Consider the following 21,383-nt stretch of genomic DNA (forward strand, 5'->3'; position numbering starts at 1 on the left):
TGTGGTTCCATATAAATTTCTGGAATCTATGCTCTAGTTCTGTGAAATACTCCATTGGTTATTTTGATAGGAATTGCATTAAATCTATACAATTCTTAAATGTAGCTACAAAACATATATTGTTTGCCTATAACTTCCAATTATTTGATTATTTAATGGTTTCACTCTTCATTCAATGTTATGTCTTCTTTTATGATTTTAATAGACATGCAGATTAGCTATATAAGATAAACAAACAAAAAGTAATGTGCGAACATCTGAATTTCAGTCTTTCCATTTATAAATAATTCTTGATTGCTAAGTGGTAAGTACAGGGAATAAAAACTTTAAATCAAACAAAGGCTTGGCCCCAAAGGAATCTGCAGTCGATTTTAATGTAGCGCTCCATGCACTCTTATCCCTTCTCTACTCACAGCTTTTTGTTGGCAAACTTACTTCATTTTTTTTTAATATGAGTTGGAGCCAGCTGGGACTGGTTCATGAGAGCCAACTGTTAAATATTCAGGAATCTTGCAAGATGGTTGTTAGACCATAGCTAGTTTGAAATTGGTCATGGTGGCAAATGCTATGTTTTTTGTTTGTTTTTGTATTTGTTGTACAGACAATTTACCGGTATGCCATTGGAATTCACATGACCCGTAGTTACTCCAGAATTCTCAGGAGGCTTTACTTCTGAGTACATATATACAGTTAAAAGCATGAAATAGAACCCTGAAAACTTGTTCACATCTAGTTGGGATAAAAGGAGGAGAAGTTGGAGAACTATAATTTGGCTGAAACACTTTCAAAATGAAAACGAGCACAACGTAGTTTAGAGATCTCATTCAATTTCTTTTTACCAGGAACACTGGGAACTTTGCAGGGGGATGAAATGAATTTATTCACCATATTCAATGTGCCTCAACTTGACAAATATGCATGTTAATTCTCACAGGGATCCCGTGTGGTTATTATTTTGTGTTTTTCTGTGCTATGTGTGTGTTTCTTAAAAATTTTTACTCAGGAAACACAGTTTAAAAGCACAAGTGTGTTACATGGCTAGTAAACAGCAGTCAAAGGGATTTAAACCCAGGCTCACTGACATTAAAGTTGTCCTCTTGCTACCTCACTGTTGCCTAGACAAGAGCACGTGATGAGTAGGACCAATAACTTGAGTGTCATCAACTCTCAAATCCTATCCCTTAACACATCTTCCCCCAGATAAGCTAACACACAATGAAGAGGCAAGAAATTTAATATAATTTAATAGAAAAAGTTATTTAATATCTTTGGAGTTTATTATAATAAAGTGCTATATAAATGTGATACACTCAAATTTAACCCTTTCTGCAAGTTAACATCTCTCCACGACCTTCCTACTGCTCCTCACTTTCAGATGAATTTTTAAAATATTCATGTTCTTTGATATAACAAACAGGAGCTCTATTTTCATCTCTAATTTAAGATATAAGATGCACAGACAATAGTATTTAGCTTCATATTATTGAGTATGTGTGAGGAGTAAAAAGACTTCTAATTATCCAAATGCCACCTGGTAGAATATTTAAAGGCCTGCACTGAATGACCCTAGTCATTAATCCTAAAAAAAAAAAAAAAGAAAGAAAGAAAGAAAAAGAAAAGAAAATCAATGTGCATAAAATGTTGTGTGGTGACTGGTCGTTTGCCTTTCTCAGTAATAGTGGCTGTATCACATGATCTTATATAACTTTCTAATGTACAAAATAATAAAAGAATGCATAAAGGAAGGAATCAGTAAGTCATCCCTGACCAAATTATTGTAAAAATAATTTTAATTTTAATTTTATTTTTCCATTACCATTTAGTCCCCCTATTCCCTCCCCCATCCCCAGCAATCACTGCACTGTTGTCCATGTCCATGAGTCCTTGTTTGATCCCTCCATGACCTAACATCCTCTCCCTGCTAGCTGTCACCCTGCTCTCCATCTATGAGTCTGTTCCCATTTTCTTTGTTACTTCAGTTAGTGCATTAGTTTTTGCATATGAATGAAATTGTATGGTATTTGTCTTCCTTTGACTGGCTTATTTCACTTAGCAAAATATTCCCCAGGTCTAGCCATATTGTTGCAAAGGGTAAAATTTTCTTCTTTTTTATGGCTGAGTAGTATTCCATTGTGTAAAAGTCCCATAGTTGTTTTATCCACTCATTTACTGATGGATATTTGGACTGCTTCAGTATTTTGGTGATTGTAAATAATGCGACAATGAACATAGGGGTGTTTATATTCTTTTGAATTAGTGTTTTGGGTTTCCTCAGATATAGTCCCAGAAGTGGGATAGCTGGGTCAAAAAGAATGTTTTTAAAGTGAACTACAGCAGAAAGAAAGGAGTTCCTACCCTTTGTGAACACATGAATGGGACTGGAGAGCATTATGCTAAGTGAAATAAGCCAGACGGTGAAAGACAAATACCATATGATCTCACCTATAAGTGGAACCTAATCGACAAAACAAATGAGCAAGCAAAATATAACCAGAGATATTGAAATAAAGAACAAACTGACAGTAAGCAGAAGGGAGGAAGGAGGTGGATAATGGAGGAAAGAAGGGGAAGGGTCATCAAGGAACATTTATAAAGGACCCATGGACCAAAGCAGGATAGGATCAAGGGCAGGAGGTGGGATGGGTGGGGCAGGGGAAAGTGTTGGCTGGAAAATGGAGACGACTGTGCTTGAACAATAATAAAATAATAATAAAAAAATAAAGTGAACTACAGGCAGCTCTTGAGTGTGGAAATATTTTTTCTAGTATTTCATCATTTCATATGAATCATAAAGCTCAGAGCAAAAAAAACTATAGTTGAGCCAGAATTCATGAATAAGTTAAACCTTCCATTTAAAGAGTAGCTACATTTACCTGCAGGTTGTCTATAACATGACAGATGAGTAGACAAGACAAAGGTTGCAATCTGCTTGGCTACCAATAAGTGTATTCTGATTTATTCCAGGGAAGAATTAAGTCTTTTTTTTCTTTCTTTTTTGTAAACTTCAGACTCAGTCTCTTCAATTAAGACAGTGATTTAGGATGGAAATGTTTACTTATTAAATCCATATCATTTTAAAGATGTTTTAATAATATTTAAAATTTATTTTGAAAGTAAAGATAATAGTAAGTGCAGATAAAAAATTACAAGTGGAATATGAAGATAGACTGTTGGTGATGCTTCTTCTATTGTTCTCCTAGACTACCTCCTTCACGCTATAAGAAATTGAGAAGAAAAATTAAACCATGGACCAGTATTATAATTGTTTGTGATCAGTGCCTGTAAGAAATAAATATATTTGCAATCCATGGTATTACAACTCCCCCAAAAAGAAAATTGTGCCATGGTTGTTACTTGCTCCACATTTACTTAAATGCATCAGTTAATAACTTTAAGTTTGCCAAAGTTTGTTATAGACCCACCTTGCTTCCTGAGCAGCGGCTTGTTAACATTAGAGTCATGTGGCCTGCCTACTATAGCCAACCCTCCTGATACTATGGACGCCGCTTGCTCCTTTCCATACCGTCCTTCCCAGCACATCTCCATTCTCACTGCAGGGAGCTCAAGACATCACCTCGTGGAAGTTATGGAGAACCATAGTTCAAATAGAGGGTTTTTTTTTTTTCCACTACAGTTTATTTCATTTGAGTTTAGGTGATCATTCCCTTTCTTACAAGTACACTCTCACTTTTTAACGTGCTTCTTTTTTTCCTTCAAACTTTTGTCAGACTCCTCAAGAGCTATTACCCCTTCTGTCTGTGATTTCTTTCCTCCTTGCATGCGTGAGACAATATCAGGTTCATGTAATGCCTTCTAAGTGTGATGATAATGCCATTGATGTGTTGGTAACAAAAGAAAGGGAAGTATTACGACTTACGGAGGAGGGGAGAAGAGGGGAGGGGTTGAGCAAAGAGGAAAAAAGACTCTTGGACAACAGTGTGGTGACTGGGTGGGAGGAGGGTACAGGGGGATAAATGGTAATGCAAAACAATACAATAAAAAATAAAAATAAAGTAGAATTCGATTAAAGCAAGAACAATTCTCATTAAAGTGCTTACTCATTAATTCATTCACTGACTTTTTATTAAATGTATTCTAAATTTTAGACATTGTTGGTGACACTAGGAATCCTGTGGCAAGAAAGAGCAAGAGAGTTTATGAGCTTAAGTTCTAGGGAGCTAAAAACACATTAATCAAATAACCAAACAAATGAATGGAAACTTAGAACTGTGCCAAGCACTATCAGAAAAAGCACATAGCCCATGAAAATATTACATATATTTCCATTTCATTTTTTTGAGCTTAAGCAAATAGATAAGCATATAAAATAGTTTTCTGAGTCCTTTTACAAATTTCATACCTAGTTTAATCATTCATTTGTATGCAACAATTCACCACCCTCCACTCCATATCACCCCGCCCCCCTCTAAAAAAAGGCACCCTGTGTAGGCTGGAACCATGCTTACTGTCCAATTCTCTTTTAGAAGACTCGTTTCCAAAAGGAGGTGGAGTGGAGCTCCCATGAATTTTCCCATGGACTTTATTGGAGCTCTATGCAGAGGCTTTAGCCTCTACTTGTACCTTAGTTTCTAAATGTCTGCAAAGCTAGCACCTGAAACCATGCAGCGGGACTCAGCTGCGCCGGGCATTTGCCCAGCCAGCCGCCATTGCCGTCTGCAAGCATTTGTAAATACCATATGTACAGGCCATCATGCCAATGATGCAGCACAAAAAAGTGCATTCACCTCTCTCCAGAATGTACTCCTCACCTCACAGCAAGCCACATTCAAGCAGAAGGGCTTGAATGGAGAAACTGGAGTTTCTCCACTTCACAATATAACATATGTAGGATTTCTTTAAATAAAATCTCATTCGAGAGGGTTTGGTTAATATGTATAATAAACATGATAGTGAACTGAGAATTTGAAGTCAAGTGATGGCAACATTAGGTTCATTATACTATTCTAATTTTTGGTGGTGCAATTATTTTTTGTAACATTTTTATTTAAATATAACCTTTATACCATATAATTCACCCATTTAAAGTTACACAGCCATCACGATTAATATTATAACATTTAATCAGCCCTGAAAGAAACCCTGTACCCTTTAGCAGTCACCTCCTCTTTTCCTTCTGTCTCTGAGTGCATCAGCCATAGGCGATCTCTCATCTACCTTCTGTCTCTATGATTGCCTATTCTGCAGTTTCTATAAATGCAATTATATACCATTTTGTCTTTTGTGAGTGGCTTCTTTCAAATAGCATAATGTTTTCAAAGTTCATCCATACCGTAGCATGTATTATTAATACTTCATTTCTTCTTATGTTCAAATAATATTCCAATGTATGAATATGCCACATTTTGTTTATCCATTCATCAGATTCAGATGCTGGGCATTTGATCTGTTTCCACTTTTCTTTTTCCTATTCTGAATAATACTGCTATAAACATTTGTGTGTAAGGTATTTTAGTTAAAAATTGACTTAAAAAAACTGTATGTAAAACAATTATTTAGGTTCTCATTGGGCCCAAAAAGAACAATTCAAAATCTCTTTTGAAGGTTAGTATTGACTTGTGTGTCATATCTGTGATAAAAGATCAACAAACATTTTCATTTCTAAAACATGAATATTTAATAAAGCAGATTAGAAATGGTACTCTATTGTTATCTGTGGTTACCTAGGACCTTCATTCTCATGCCTATTGTTCTGATGGTCAGTGGCTTATTCTGAACTACTTCCACATCTTCCAGGAAAACAGAATATTACCTACATTCAAATGATCATTGCTCAGCTCTTCTCCACATTGGATAATTGAAGGAAAATCCATTAACATTGCTAAAAATAAAAATCTTTAAAAACATTTTATTGAATTGATTTCCATCTCAATTTTAATAGACTAATTATTCTGAAATTTTTTTCTTTATAATCCAGTAGTGCTCATGTAGATATCATTTTAAGTAATCAGCCATAATGTAATCAGTAATTAAAATTATAGCCAACTACAGGTGCTGTTAATTGTTAATCAATTAGACACATAACGATTGCATATCTAATTGAAATACTGATTGAAGTATTGATAGTTACCCATTTTTTTTCCAAAAGGAGACTACCTTTTACTGTACTTAAATTGGAATGAGGTATTGAGAATGTGATCCCTAATACTGTCTGATCATCAGAACTGTTGTGGGAAGTGGACCTACTCTTTCTGCACATATAAATAACATTGGTACAGTTGATCAGAACTGACCCGACTATTGAATGAATCTGTGAATTTTAATTGGCTTATTTGCATATTCATAGGCAAAATTCTGCAGATGGGTCTGAGTATCTGGATCTGGCAAATTCGGGGCCCATTACATAGGAATGTAACAGTCATTAAACACTGAGAGAATCCCTGTTTGGCCAGGAGGCTGCTGTCGGTATCACTGTCAACCTCCTGATCAGCTGCTACAGGAATTAATTAGGTCACATATTTATAGCAATTTGGTGGATAGAATATCTGCATGACAAAAAAATTTTTTTGACATGTATTCCTTTTGAAAAGTGATTGCTGAAATTCATAAGACAGGCTAACATAGAAAGGAAAATTTTGCTTATATCATCATAATTATAACTTTTTTTTCCTTTCTAATCGTTGAATCACATCAGTAAAAGGCAGTTTATCATCGAATAAGCAAGGCTGGGTAATATTATTTGCATTTCATGGTTCATCAAATACTGACCATCCTAACTGAAAAACATAAACTCTGAATATAAAGCCAGAATTTATTCCCACAAGGAGACCATAGTATGGAGTGTCTACTTATTTTAATAGATTTAATAAGGCCAATCTACTGACAGCATCATAGAATCTCTCACTGGCGTGGCCCATGCTGTTCCAGGAAAGTGTGTTAGGTGAGTGTGCCTCTCTTACAGACCATGCCAGGAACAGAGCAGTGAGCACTCAGCAAGCCTAATGAATAAATTAATAAAGCATGGCATGTAAATAATAGCAAGAGTTGCTTTGGGCATTAATCCAAAGAGAACAGATTATTAGCAATCCAAAAAGATTTTTAATTATAATTTTTAAAATTAGCAATGTAATTATGAGACCACTTGATTATTTTTATGTCAATGATGTTTCAGATGTAAGAAGCATGGAAACCTCTTCTGTCAGCTGCTGTCATTCCCCTGTTAGACAAAGTAAGAATTTTCAAATATAGGCTGAGACAGGCAGAAGAAACTTGGGGGGAAACCCACATTGATAATTTCACTCAAAGGCTCCTCTTTATTAAGAAAATTACAATGGGTTTAGGAGGTGTATTTTATACTAGGGGCACTGAAAATTTGAGCAAATACCATTCTAATACAAAGTAACAGAAGTGAAAAACAAAAGGACTACTATTTTATTACACTGTTTAGTTGCATGGGATGTCATTTATAAAAACATTGTACATGACATTAGTTTTAATCGAGCAACTCTATTGATACCTGGGCATTCATGGTTTGTATGTGAAGTGTAATTAGTAATTTATATTATTGGTCTGTCTTCTGGCTTTAACTGAAGCTTGAAATGGAGAACAATTCCTCTTCATCCTTGACAGAATATTCCCCAAACCTTCATTTCCAAAAAGAAAGTACCATAGAACAACTGTGATTCTTGAAGAAGCCCGTTGTTAATATGAGTTATGTGAATCTGACCTATAATCTCACCTGACATTTGGAACTCAAATATTTTCCCTGATTTCTCCAACACAATTAAAATATTTAGTCTCACTTCATTTTATGAGACATAAATAGCTATGTAAGTACTCTGTAATTACTGTACATTGTAACAAATGACCTCATAAATACATTGTAATGTCCCATGTAATTACATGGGAACTCGTGTCTTTGAGATTGCTGCTCTGAGACTGAAAGCCTGCTGGTTTCAGAGATTAATTATTTAGGGCCTAATCTGACAGTTTGCTTGAAGACATACCTCTCTTAAATAGCGGCTTCTGCATTTTCAAAAGTTTCATAAGATTTTACTTCCCTATGTAATGTAGACTCACTTGTATGTGTTTATTCCTGAATATTGGCATGTCTAAATTTTAATATACATAAAAGACAAAAAAGAATAATTCTGTACAAGATAGAACTCATTTACAATCATATTTCTTCCATCAAACATTAGTAGAAGTTGCTTTTGTGACAGTAATAATTTTAAAGGTTCCAGTTTTATTACTCTAAAAAGATTTTTTGTGTATAAGGTCTAAAAATTATGGTTTTTATTCTGTTACTGAGCATTGTACAACCTTCAAACTAATGTTTCATTTTTTAAAAGCCAAGTTGGTATGTCATGATCATTTTAGAAGGAGTATATTATTGCAGTGCCCTGAGATCTTACTGGTTATACCTGATAAAAGCATTTTATCCCATATGTGAAAGAATTTTCATGCAGCACAAATCAGTATTTAAACTCTTATCTCTTTGCCTCAGAATGCTTATATATCTGGTGAAATCAATTATTTTGAAGCTGTGCCATTCACCTACTGCTCAGCTAGTATCTTGGATGCTGTTCTACAACAAAAAAGGAATGGGAATTAAGTGGGCACTGTATTTTCTGCCTTAAATTAGATGTTTTATTTTCTTGTGCCTTTCAAGGGTTTAATTTTGCATATAACACAACTGATGTATTTGTGTTCTGGCTTTAACTCTAGTTCCTGCATCAAGGCTATTGTATTTCTCTTAGCAGTTTTATTTAGTAGAAATGAATAGTCTGAGAAAGGGCCTAGTGATCCGAAAGAGTTAATGATCCTCCCTAAACATCTAGCTTACTTCCAGGCAATGACTTAGGCACTGGAGAATAAAGTCTATTGATACTGACAAATTCTGAAATGTATTACTCGTAAGATCGCTTTATCATGAACTCTAGGGAACAACCAAATTGCTTTTTTTGTAATGGAATTTTGTCAAAATGTGAATACCCTCTTGAAATTGCATTCCTAGTTTCTAGGATCTAAAAGAAAACAGGCCTGACTGCTAGGCTATGCATATCACATTATCACATGAAAATATGCCATTTTAAATCCAGGAGTTCACAAAAAGAAGATGCTAGGTACATACCAGTTCTACCTCTTTCTCTTTTTTTCCCTTTAGGGTAGACTATCCTCTGTGTTTGGGGCTGATTTTCTTGGTTAGTTTAGGAATATTTGGTCAAGTTTTTTTTAGTTGACTGAGAAAAGCTGACTAGCAGGAAAGATTAATTGATTTTTCTTAAAGTAGCAAACATCATACATAGTTATTGATCTGAGAATTCACTCCAACAGGGCTTTGATAACCAATGAAGAAATCAATGTTTCTTTTGGCCACCCATCAGAATATGGTGAAATCTGCCATAAAGAACTCATTCTGTTCATACATTGCAATGAATGATTTTTGAGTGGCAAAGAAAGTTGTTTTCCAAGAAAGTGTAATCTAGTTGTGATCAAATGTGTTCATGAAGATAATTCAGTCTCAATGAGAACCATTCATTCATTTATTTCTCTTTATGTCTTCAGTATCCAATCATGTAAGGCCAAAGTGACCTCATGATTCAATTCTTTGAAAAATTGCTTCACTGTTCAGTGCCCTTTTCTGTACTTTAAAACAGACGTGCATACTACTACTACTAATAGCCATACTAACAATTACAAAATAAGAGTGGATTTGTCTTTTACAGTGTTTTAAGTTTCTATGTTTTTCTCATTGATCACTTCTCAACAACTGGATAGGAGAGAGGGATGATCATGAGATCTACAATTGATGCCATTAGGTAAACGATTCCTAACATCACTTAGCAAATTAATGAAAGGCTGAGAGTGGAAGCTTATGCTTCCTGTAATCCATGTTATTATACTTATAGAATATATTTTACATGCAGGACACTATTCTCTCTCTAAACAACAATTTGAAACTGCATGCCAGACAGAACATCTAATAAAATTTTCTAAGCACATAGCTATAAGAGTTAAGGAGACCCTAGTGCATTTCCATGCACCTGTGCCTAGGATTTGAGCTTTATTTAACATTTGGAGGTAATTCTGAAAAGACATCTTGCGCACATTGTATGGAATGGGCATGCAAATTTCGGACCAGAGTTGAATTAGCTGTATCACAAAAGATTCTATGGGCCAACCTCAACTATTCCACATTGTCCCCAATAGAACTCTGAACCTCATCTTTAAATAATCCAAGAAATATTTATAAAATGTTATACTGAAAGTATGCAAAATACCAGCCTACCAGAGTGTCAAATTTTCAGTATACCCATGGAGTCCCTCGTCTCCCTGTACAATGATAGATTGGGGACCTTACAGTGAAGGTTTGGAAACACATTTGACCTTCATTTACTGGTTCAAGGCCCCTGTGCTGCTAAAATGAAATGGGTTAGATTAAGTTATCAGACTCCCCTTTTTTTCTTTGGAATTGCCAAGGTTGAGCTCTCAGAATTTGATTAAAGGAGCAAAGTGGTAGCATGCCAATTTCCCAGCATCAATTTAGTTGTAGCCCAGTTTAAGTTATCTAAAGGCATAAAAATGGAACATGTAGGAAGTGGAGCAGATACCAGATGACATTTCTCACTGTGTGAACTTTTTTTTAAAAATATGATATGTGTTCATTGCATATACCTGAACACAATAGATCTATGGTGAATGAGTGTGGCATTTAGAACCAGTGTCAGGAGATTGTGCCCCCAAATCCAAAAGTAAGTAAGGTGACTAGGGATGTTCCTTCAAGAAGTCTGATCACAGGATGCAGAGAAACAGTGGTAGACAATAATTGTGCCTGGTGAGGGGTGTCAGAAAGAGCTCTGGGGGATGATTCAGAAGGCCAGTAGTTTGGGGCAGTTCAGAGTATGACACCAGAGAGCATGCCTATAGATTCAGAGAGATAAGTAAACATTGTCGGGGGAAGTCAGCCAGCCTCTGATAGACTCATAGAGCAGCTGCTGGAGGACTCAGTCTTGTATGTCTTAGAAGTCTTTAATGAACCAAGTAGATTAGCATGGCAAAAGAACAGGCATAAAGAAGCATGGTTTTTTTGTTTGTTTTTTTGTTTGTTTTGTTTTGTTTTCTTTAGAGTCCCTACCAAAGAAACCCAGGTACTAAAACTGGGACCCAAATCAAGATGGATTTGCAGTATTTGATCTGAAGTTGAGCCACCTGAGTAATTGCCCCAGTGTGGCTTCGCATATTACATAACAAGGTCAGGAGTTTCCCAGAGTAGGTCAAGTCCAGCTCACTTTCTGGAAGGAGTCCTATCAGCACTAGATGTGAAAAGCAGGAGGTTACCAATGCAGGGACAAAGGGAAGACTGTTTTTTGGGGGTTTTTTTGGAAAACTATATTTAAACAAACCTATCGATGGAGAAATGTTTGTATTATTTAAAAGTCATTAAATAAGATTACAACAGGTTAGCTTTCATTTTTTTAAAAACAAAGCAGCATTTCTTGCCTGGATTTAAGACAATTTTATAAAATTCAATTTAAAATTAAGCATTACTTAATTTATATATAACCGTATTTTTATAATCACACAAATATTTAACTCAAAATTGACGTATTACTAGAGATTTCAGTCTGGAAACGTGTCACACACACTACTTGCTAACATGGGTTTACTTCATGTCATTTTGAATAACAGTTGCCTACATGAATTCAAGAATGCCAATTTTAGTGTGCTACCCAAATTTCTAACTTCACTTATCACAACAGATTGCATATTTATGATAGTGAAGTAAAAACATGCCAAGTCCTCAAGAGTAGTATATAACTGAAGGAAAAATATAGAGAAATCTTTATAGTATCTTACTGACATTTTACCAAATCCATACCTGGTTAGTATCTTCCACTGTATAGGTTTACAAAAAGGCAAAACTGTTTTTGGAAATTGTTCACACACTTATAACAGAGTTTAAAATACTATTTTATTTGTAAATTCATTTCTATTCCAATTTAGAATTCAATTAGATTTCAGGTGATCAATAGAAATATTTACCAAGTATTTACATAAGTAAATGTCAAAGGTTAAATATCATGCTGTTATTGTAAAATTTTTATATTAAGTTATTAATTATTCTATATGATAAAAGTAAACATGCCCATCCCAGCACTAACTAGAGTATTATCAATATGGATAGCCTTTGTTTCTGTATCCTCCATGAATTGCCATTTATTGACACTGCCAGCAGGTCCAGTGAACTTTTTTCTGAAAGTGGATTATTTTCAGATCACCTTATCCCAGTAAATGCACTATCATCTACTGAGTTGCTTATGCCAGAAACCTTAGGAGTCATTCTTAATGACTTTTCTCCTTTGCACTTGACATTTGATAAATCACCAAGTCCTATCAAGTCTACCTCCAAAAATACTTATTATATCTCTTCACTTTTTTGCATTTTTCTTATCTTCATCTTATTCCTTGGCCTCTTTTTTACCACCTGTGCCTGAAGGTTCTATTGGCTACAATAAGAAATGTGAATAGTATTCTATAAAGTAAATTGGTCAATAAATATTTATGGAAGAAAATGAGTTTTAAACATGTTGCTAGGTAATATCTCTCTCTCAATGCACCTTTTATATACAGAAGAAAACCAAAGTCAATACACAAATAATCAGGTCCATATTCTGAGCATTATTACTGTAAATGGCATTGCTTACTTCTTCCCTGCCCATGCTTATTTTTGCCTTTCTTTACTCACCCCCTTCCCACTCCCCATCTCCTAATTCCTTGATTTCTCACCTTCACCCCTTACATTTCCCTTTCTTTCTTGAAGTATTTACAATTTATTGCATAATAATTATGCACCAGCACTCTGATTAAATTTCAAAGCACGTCCATTGTCTCTTTCAAGCCACACCGCAATCCTTCGAGGTAGGTCTTGTTATTAGTTCATATTGCAGATGAGACAACGTGGGCTCAGAAAGCTTAAGTGGCTCATTTACTGATAAGGAGGAGGGCTGACATGGGTGTAAGAGTGTGACACTGGAGGCATGGGAATCAATTAGTTATGGCAATATTTTGAACAATGATTAATTATGGTCTGAACTAGGGCACTGGCAGAGGGAAGGTAAATAAGGGGACAGGTGGCAGATACAATGCAAAGAGGTTCTTTGAAGTGCTGATGGGCACTTTTTAATAAAAATCCCTAAGGCCTCACTGAAAACATATTTAATTCTTCAAGCAACTTTACATGAGATTCAACAAGTGACCAGAAATTCAGGAAAGAAAGAAGGGGAAGAATGGAGAACTGCTTTTCTTTTTAGTTTCAAGATCCTTAGATTCCTGCTGTGTTTCAACCAAGGCAATTCTTCTTTGCTACTAAGACCTTCCTTGGAATGGTGTCCGCTAGTCCTCCTGTGGGAACGGCTATCCAGATAAAACCACTTAGAATTTTTTTAAAGGCTCTTTACTAAAGAAGCTGAATGTGTTTTGAGAGGAGTTTGTCTTCCCCTGCAGTTCACTCTGGAGAGAATAAGGCAAAATGTCAGCGTGCACTGGGATATGTAGAATTAAAAATAGAAGGTTGTGAAATGTGGTTTCTGAAAAAAAAAGTTGAGGTGTTGGGCTTTTCAGTTATTTTTTTTCTGTTTTCTTACTATTCGTATCCACCTAAAGTGAAGGAAAGATAAAGGGATGAATTAATGGGGTCTGTGGAAAGGATGATACCACATCACCAAATTGGATGGGGCTCTCTCAGACCATTAGGAAATAAAAACCAAGGAGACCCTTTCGTTTAAATCAATTAACCTGACTTCTCTCCACCATGCTCTTTGTACACTAATTTATTTTTCATGATAACCAAAATGGGAACATAGGGATTTGGGGAAGCTCAGTTTTATAGTTTTTCTTTTTTTCCAAATGTGAAAAGAAAAAGTAAAATAAAGCCTTGATTCACTGCAACAGTGGAAAGGATTAATTTCTCCCTCTCAAGTAATAAAAGGGCCAAAAGTCAAGTCACAGCTACTAGAATTGATTTTTCAAAAGCCAAAGGTCATGCATTAAGTACTTTTAATAAAAATCATTACCCGGCCTTCCCATGAAAACTAGGCCATATTACAAAAATGTCCCCATCACGGTGACAGCTTTAGGTGGATTGGTGAGGGAACAGGCAATGAGTCTGAGCTACTGAGCCCTGGCAGAACAGACTATATAGAAAAGAAATACCTTAGACCATTAAATAAAAAACAGTAGCTGAACACTTTCATTCAACTTCCAAAAACAATATAATTTGGGAGTTCCAAGCATATCATCTGCAGAAGAATTTACACAGAATTTGAGCACCAGAGTTGTTGCCATCTGCTGACATTTGCTTGAAATCAATGAGAAAGCATAAAAGACACTAATAAGTTTAGCTGCTACCCACCTATGAGGATGAATAACATGATAGAATTACTTCCAAAGATGGATAATAACCACTGAGAGGGTTAACCTACTGGAATGTAGGGTATATAACTGATTTTATTAGTTAGTTGCTGTAGGCATTGATATTAAGGCATTGGCTATGTAGGAATAATTTATGCAATCACTGGAAATCCCCAAATATGATCAATAAAAATTATTTATGTCAAAAACTAAGTATTCTTTGTATAATCATTAGTATAATTAAGTTCTTCAGGCTTCTCAAATGATTTACAGTCATTTGGTAGACATACTAAGCTCAGCTATTCTCCCTTTTTAAGTATGTGGGTTGAAATTTCGGTCATTTATAAGACAGATGAGCACTCAGTGAAGCAAGAGCAATGGATTAACTGGAAACTATAAGATTTTCCCTCTTGGTCTAAGGCTTAATATCTTCATATGTATTTTCATTTTCTATTTGAAATTAATTCTGACTTTTTAAAAAACAAGCTTGTAGTCCTTAGAAAATGATGCTTTTTGATTTGCCAAAAGCTACTTATGGGAAGGCCTATTGATATATTAAAATCAAATTACTTAAATTCAGTTTTATTCCTTTCAAGAATATTTTGTAGGAGAATTAAGTGAGTAGAGTGGCTGAGTAGAATGGCCAAGTAGACAGTCTGTGATTATTTATTTTAGCATGGAATGATAAAGAGAATGTTAGACTCAACAGCTGAATAATCTTCTGTGATGGTACAAGGTGAGTTCTGGCCATTCACGTGACTCAGTGCCTCAGTTTCCTCTTCTGTAAAATTGTTTAATGTTGATATTTTCTATGACTCCCTTGCAGCTCTAAAAAATAAAGATGAGTAGTGTAATATAAAGGTATAACTAGTCATCAAATCTTGTTTTCTTTATAAAACAAAACTTGAAAGCAAAGAACACATTCACACATGTGTATGTGGAGGGATAGTAGCAGGTGAGAGAGTCAGTGTATATTTAAGGCTATGGGTTCTTTGGGAGCCAGGGACAAATGTATCATTATTTTATATCATTATATTAGTTTATCTTCTAAAGAACTTGCCAATCAAATGAATTGTGTATTTTTGTCAAAATTAAATGAATAGGAATACTGCCAAACTGGAAGATGTGGTTCTAAGGGGAAAATTAAATGTCAAAATTAAATGAATAGGAATACTACCAAACTGGTTTAATTTGGTTCTAAGGGGAAATCCCCATCACTTCTTGCCTCTCTGCTCTACATTCCGGTTTGGGTCATTCTTTTACCCTGTCCTGTTGTTCATTCTTTCTCCAATGTTTTAATTTACACCTCTTACTTTCCAGAGTATCAAAGTAAGCTGGCTGCCTCCTCCATCAGGAACACAAAATGGATTTATTACTGGCTATAAAATTCGGCACAGAAAGACAACCCGCAGGGGAGAAATGGAAACACTGGAGCCAAACAACCTCTGGTACCTGTTCACAGGTCAGTGTTCACATGGTGGAGTCCTGTGTGTTTTTGGTGAATTAAATGCTTTAGGAATAAAATATAGTATTCCATCTTCAAGGGAACATTCTTTTTATTTCCTGGCAGGTGACATTTATTGGTATGAACAAGAACACCCTTTATATTATGAACTTAATGTTTTCCATAATGCTTTCACTATATATTTTGTTTCTGGGTCATCATCTTAATAATGAATCATAGGTTTTTTTATCCATGTTAGTTTCTCAGCATTGCTGATTCAACATAACTCTTATTGTCAAATAGCTTTTAAATCTTAAACTAATAACTCTTAAAAGTCATCTCATCAAATGCTTCCAAGCTTAAGCCACTTTGATCTCACCTTCTCCAATCTCCAAGGGTGATGTTGTGGCTGGAAAATGGAAAGAAGGGTAGCTTGGGGAATAAGCAGAGAGATTGTTCTACATTTTATGAATATGAAAGAAAGTTCACTTTTATAGCAATATTGGAAGAGCTTAGAGAATGTCAAACTTCTCTATGAAAACTGAACACAGTTTTCATGCCAGGGAAGAAAAGAAGTCAGATCATGGCTGCATATTGTTGAGCTAACCACAATTTAGAACAAATACAGAGCTTGCCTCTTCTCATATGGTGTCTCTTGATAAGAAGTGTGAGCAGTTTCTCTCTTTTTTTATCATTAAATCCACTGACAGGTTGGATTTGGTACTTAGAGAGAGCTCCCTGGGATGCCAGAGCTTCTGGCGAGTGTGCAAATGCAAGATTCTCTCCTTGTCAATCAGCATATGTGTGATGGTGGCTTGGTCTAGGGTAGCAGCAATGCTCAGGGTTTGATAACCCCAAGAAGAGCATCAACTGGTGCCAGGGGTTTGAGAACAAAGCAAACAGCAGTGGCTCATGACAAGGATTGGTTGGTGAAGTCGAGCAAATCTGGGATGGCACACGAACTGTGTCTAGGACAATATAAAAATTAAACCCATTAAGTAAACTGTTACTGTATATGAGAAGAAAATAAAGCATCCCCTTTTTTTTTCCTTTCGCTATAATAAGTAGTCATTAAATTTCCATTTGAAATCATAGTGCAGGCGCACAACACACACACACACACACCTGAAACTTGATAGGAATCTGTTTTTCCCCTCAGGATTTTTTTGCTTTTTATGTCTATAAAATTTTAGCATAATGATGAGAGTGCTTTTAACGTAGATTGCCAAAAAGCACATTATTTGCTTTATATCTGGACAAAATCTCCTAAGCAGGTATTGTTGAATCTAAGCAGAAGTCATGGACCTCTACCATACCTTTATTTTCTTAATTATATCTTATTGATTATGCTCTTACAGTTGTCCTGATCCATGGGTCACACTTACAAGTTCTTTGGCTGCTCCATTTCCTATACTGTACTTTACATCCCCATGGCTATCTTATAACTACCTATTTGTACTTCTTAATCCCCTCACCACCTCACCCATTCCCTCATATCACCCTCCTATCTGTCAACCATCAAAACACTCTGTATCCATGATTCTGTCTCTGTTTTTCTTGTTTGTTTAGTGTGTTTATTAGAGTCAATTGTTGATAGATATGTATTTTTGCCATTTTATTGTTTATAGTTTTGATCTTCCTCTTTTTCTTAAATAAATCATTTTACATTCCATATAATAATGGTTTGGTAATGATGAACTCCTTTAAATTTTCTGGTCTGGGTAGCTCTTTATCTGCCCTTCAATTCTAAATGATAGCTTTGCTGGGTAGAGCAATCTTGGCTGTAGGTCCCTGCTTTTCATGACTTTGAATATGTCTTGCCAACCTCCTCTTGCCTGCAAAGTTTCTTTAGAGAAATCAGCTGACAGTCGTATGGAAACTACCCTGTAGGTAACTAACTTCTTTCCTCTTGCTGCTTTTAAGATTCTCTCTTTATCTTTAACCTTTGGCATTTTCATCATGAAGTGCTCTGGAGGGGGCCTCTTTGCATCCATCTTGTTTGGAACTCCCTGTGCTTCCTGGGCTTGCTGTCTATTTCCTTTACCAAATTAGGGAAGTTTTCTTTCATTTTCAAGTAGTTTTCCAATTTCGTACTCTTTCTCTTCTCATTCTGGCACCCCTATGATGTGAATGTTGGACCTCTTGAAGTTGTCCCAGAGGCTTCTTATACTATCCTCATTTATTTCAATTCTTTTTTCATCTCATTGTTCTTAGTGCTTGTTTTTTACTTCCTTATGTTCCAAATTATTGATTTAGTGCTTGGCTTCATCCACTCTACTGTTATTTCCCTGTCAATTGTTCTTTATTTCAATTAATATATCCTTCATTTCTGACTGAGTCTTTTTTATGCTGTTCAGGTCCATACTAAGTTCCCTGAGCATCCTCATAACCATTGTTTTGAACTCTGCATCTGATAGATTGTTTATCTCAATTTCATTTAGCTCTTTTTCTGTAGTTTGGATCTGTCCTTTCATTTGGGCCATTTTTTTTGTCTGCTCATTTTGTTAGCATCTCTGTTTTTGTTTCTGTGTATTAGGTAGAGGTGCTTTGACTCCGTGTCTTGATAGTGTAGCCTAATATAATAGGTGTCCTGTAAGGTCCAGTGCCACAGCCTCCTCTATTACCCGAGCTGGGTACTCAAGGTATACCCTTTGTGTGGCTGAGTACATCCTCCTCTTGTAGTTGAGCTTTGGCTGCTGTTGGCAGATCAATGGGAGGGATTTACCCAGGCCAGTAAGTTGCAAGGATTGGCTGTGACCACTTACCACCAACCTCCACCCTCCATGGAGGATCAGCTGTGCAGGGACAAGGTGGTGGTGCTCCCACATGGTCTGTAGTTGTCCACTGGGTATGCTGGCCCTGGGATTTCCCAGGTGGTGCAGGCCAAGGTCAACCCCTACCTGTGTTTTGCCTGAGGCCACCCTGCCTGAACTATAAAGCAGTCTGAGATGTCTGATACTTGTGCTGGGATTGGAGATTCCCAGGAGAGACCAAGCTGTGAATCTAGGCTGGCTGATGCTAGTGCCAGGCCTGGGGCTCACTGAAACCAGCTGTTGCTTGTTTGAGAGGACTTAGGAAGTTGTGAAGCAAGAGCCAAGATCAGCAATTCATATGGAAAAGAAGCTTGGGTGGGCCTGTAAGTTGGGTGGGGCAGAACCTCTGGTGATCTCCAAGGCAAGTCAGTGTTAGCCAGGTTGATGGAGTCTCACATATGTCATCAGCTTGACAGCTCTGTGGTTTGGCTTTGGGGGGTGGGGAGTGGGCAGGGAGGTGTACTCTACCATACCTTTGAAAAAGCTTAACAAAAGGCCAAGATCCTATGCCTTTTTCTCTAATGAAATGATGGAAAGAAGGTAAAAATAATTAAAGTTTAATGAAGTATGTGTTCTTTGTGATATTTAATACAACATGTAGTTTACTTTGAAATAAATCACCAAAATTTTAAAATCTTGATGCAAAATTTTAGTATAATTCTGAAAATTTATGTTAGTCTAGAAGAAAAGACTCTAAGGATAATGTAATCAAAGCCTCATATTTTAATAGATCAGGGCACTTGAAGCCCTGAAACTTTTTTAATCATTACTTTTCTTTCTCAAATGAAAAAATAAAAATATAAAATAAACTCCTTTTTATAAAGTAATTAATTAAAGAGTAAGCATTCTAATAGAAAAACTAAGGATTAGATAGTCAATTGACAGAACTATAAGTAGTGAATAACCATGATAAAATGTAACATCTCATTAGTAGAATAATGCAAATTAAAACAAAAATGAGTTAGCATTTTTCTTTGATTAAAATAGTAAAGATAAAAATGAATGATGAGACCTTGTTCTGGAAAGCATATGAGAAAAATACAAATTTTCTTATATTGCTTGTGGGACAGAAAATTTTTAGAAACTTTCTGGAAGCCATGTGTTTGTCATATATAGAGGTATATATGTACCCATATGTATATTTATGAAGAATAAATATGTGATTCAGGTTCCAACTTCTAGGAGTTTGTTCCAATTCTACAGCCATAATTTTTTGCAAAATTTTTAACTCTATAAACATGTTTAACTCATTGCACTGTCACTTTAATAACAAATAATAGAAAATACCCTAAGTATCTAATTATAGGCAATTAACTAGAAATTTCAAACATAATCACAGGATAGAATATTGTACATCTATTGCAAATGATGTTTTTAAAAATACTAAATTATATGTTAAATATTTAAGACATTAAGTTACTCAGTTTTAAATCAAAATTAGTATACAAGCTCATATTCATAAACCAAAAAATATGAAATAATTAGAAAATATTTAGAATAATATATACCAAAATATTAATAGTGATTGGTGGTATCTTTTGTAACAATAGAATATATATTTGTAAGTACATATATAAAGTAAAAAGTCAAAACTCTAGTGTCATAATTTTTATAACTTTAGTTACAAAAATTGAAGATTTCCTACCACTAAAGCTAACTGTGTATAATGCTGAACAGCTAAGAAGTGAGTGGTCTGGAAAATAAGTATGTTACTGTAGCCACATGCCCGAAAGAACTTGCTGGTTTTTAGTATTTATGCAATATTTTTGGCATTTATCACATCCAGCTCAGTGTTATCAAATCAAGATTCTGACTCCCTAAATAGACAAAGTTAAATGATTTTCTCTCTACAGAAGGTATAATAATTAAAAAAATAATTACATAGATCAGCAAGTATTAGCCTTTCCACTCTCAAAAATGCTGTATTAGTCCTAGGGCTGCCATAACAAATTACCATTACTGTGGAGGCTTAAAACAACAGAGATTTATTCTTTCGGTTCAGGACATCATTAAGTCCAAAAACAATGTGTCCACAGGGCTGGTTCTTTCTGGAAGCTCTGAGAGAGAATCCATCCCATGTCTCTCTCCTAGCCTCCGGTGGCTGCTGGCAATCCTTGATATTCCTTGGCTTGTATATGCTTTGCTCAAATCTTTGTCTCCATCTTGGCTTACAGCTTTCTGTGTATCTCTGTGTCCTCTCTCCTTCATTGGATGTAGACTCCTTCACAAATCCAGGATGATTTCATCTTGAAATTTTGAACTTAATATCTCTGCAAGGACCCTATTTCCAAGGAAGGTCACATTCTGATGTTCCAAGCATACATGAGTTTTAGAGGGACACTGTTCAACTCACCACAGATACCTTTTATTATAATTTTTCTCTCAAGGACAATTATTTTGAGTCATATGCTCTGATAAACTTTATTCAAAAATAAATGATTTAGTCCTACATTTTTTCATCTAAATTTTGTCTGGCAATTAGAGCTTCAAATCAACATGAGATAACCCATCACCACTCTGGGTTAACATCATTCCAGTTTACAGCAAAAAAATAAGTTGATTTTGCTATTGGAAGAGCTCACAAATGCCTATTCCCATGTTCATAGACTTGCAGGAATCTTGACCCCAAATTTGATGCCTTCATTCATACTGTTTTTTCTTCATTTCAATACTTATAAAATGTATTTGGGATGCAAACATAACCTGAGCAGTTATATTTACTACTGTAACTGATATTCATTGCATAAAAATCACAC

The 21,383-nt window shown here is 35.5% G+C and overlaps 1 protein-coding gene across 1 annotated transcript in view; it reads left to right on the top strand.

The window, feature by feature from the left end:
* DCC (DCC netrin 1 receptor) overlaps positions 1-21,383 on the top strand; it is a 1,009,790-nt gene that overhangs the window by 818,311 nt on the left and 170,096 nt on the right. The window contains exon 13 of the mRNA XM_054583674.1: positions 15,691-15,832. Coding sequence (XP_054439649.1) covers positions 15,691-15,832 — 142 coding nt within the window. The remainder of the gene's footprint in view (positions 1-15,690; positions 15,833-21,383) is intronic.

Source organism: Pteronotus mesoamericanus, unplaced genomic scaffold, assembly GCF_021234165.1.
Source record: "Pteronotus mesoamericanus isolate MK-2021 breed Mesoamerican mustached bat unplaced genomic scaffold, CSHL_Meso_final contig_74, whole genome shotgun sequence".
Taxonomy (NCBI): domain Eukaryota; kingdom Metazoa; phylum Chordata; class Mammalia; order Chiroptera; family Mormoopidae; genus Pteronotus; species Pteronotus mesoamericanus.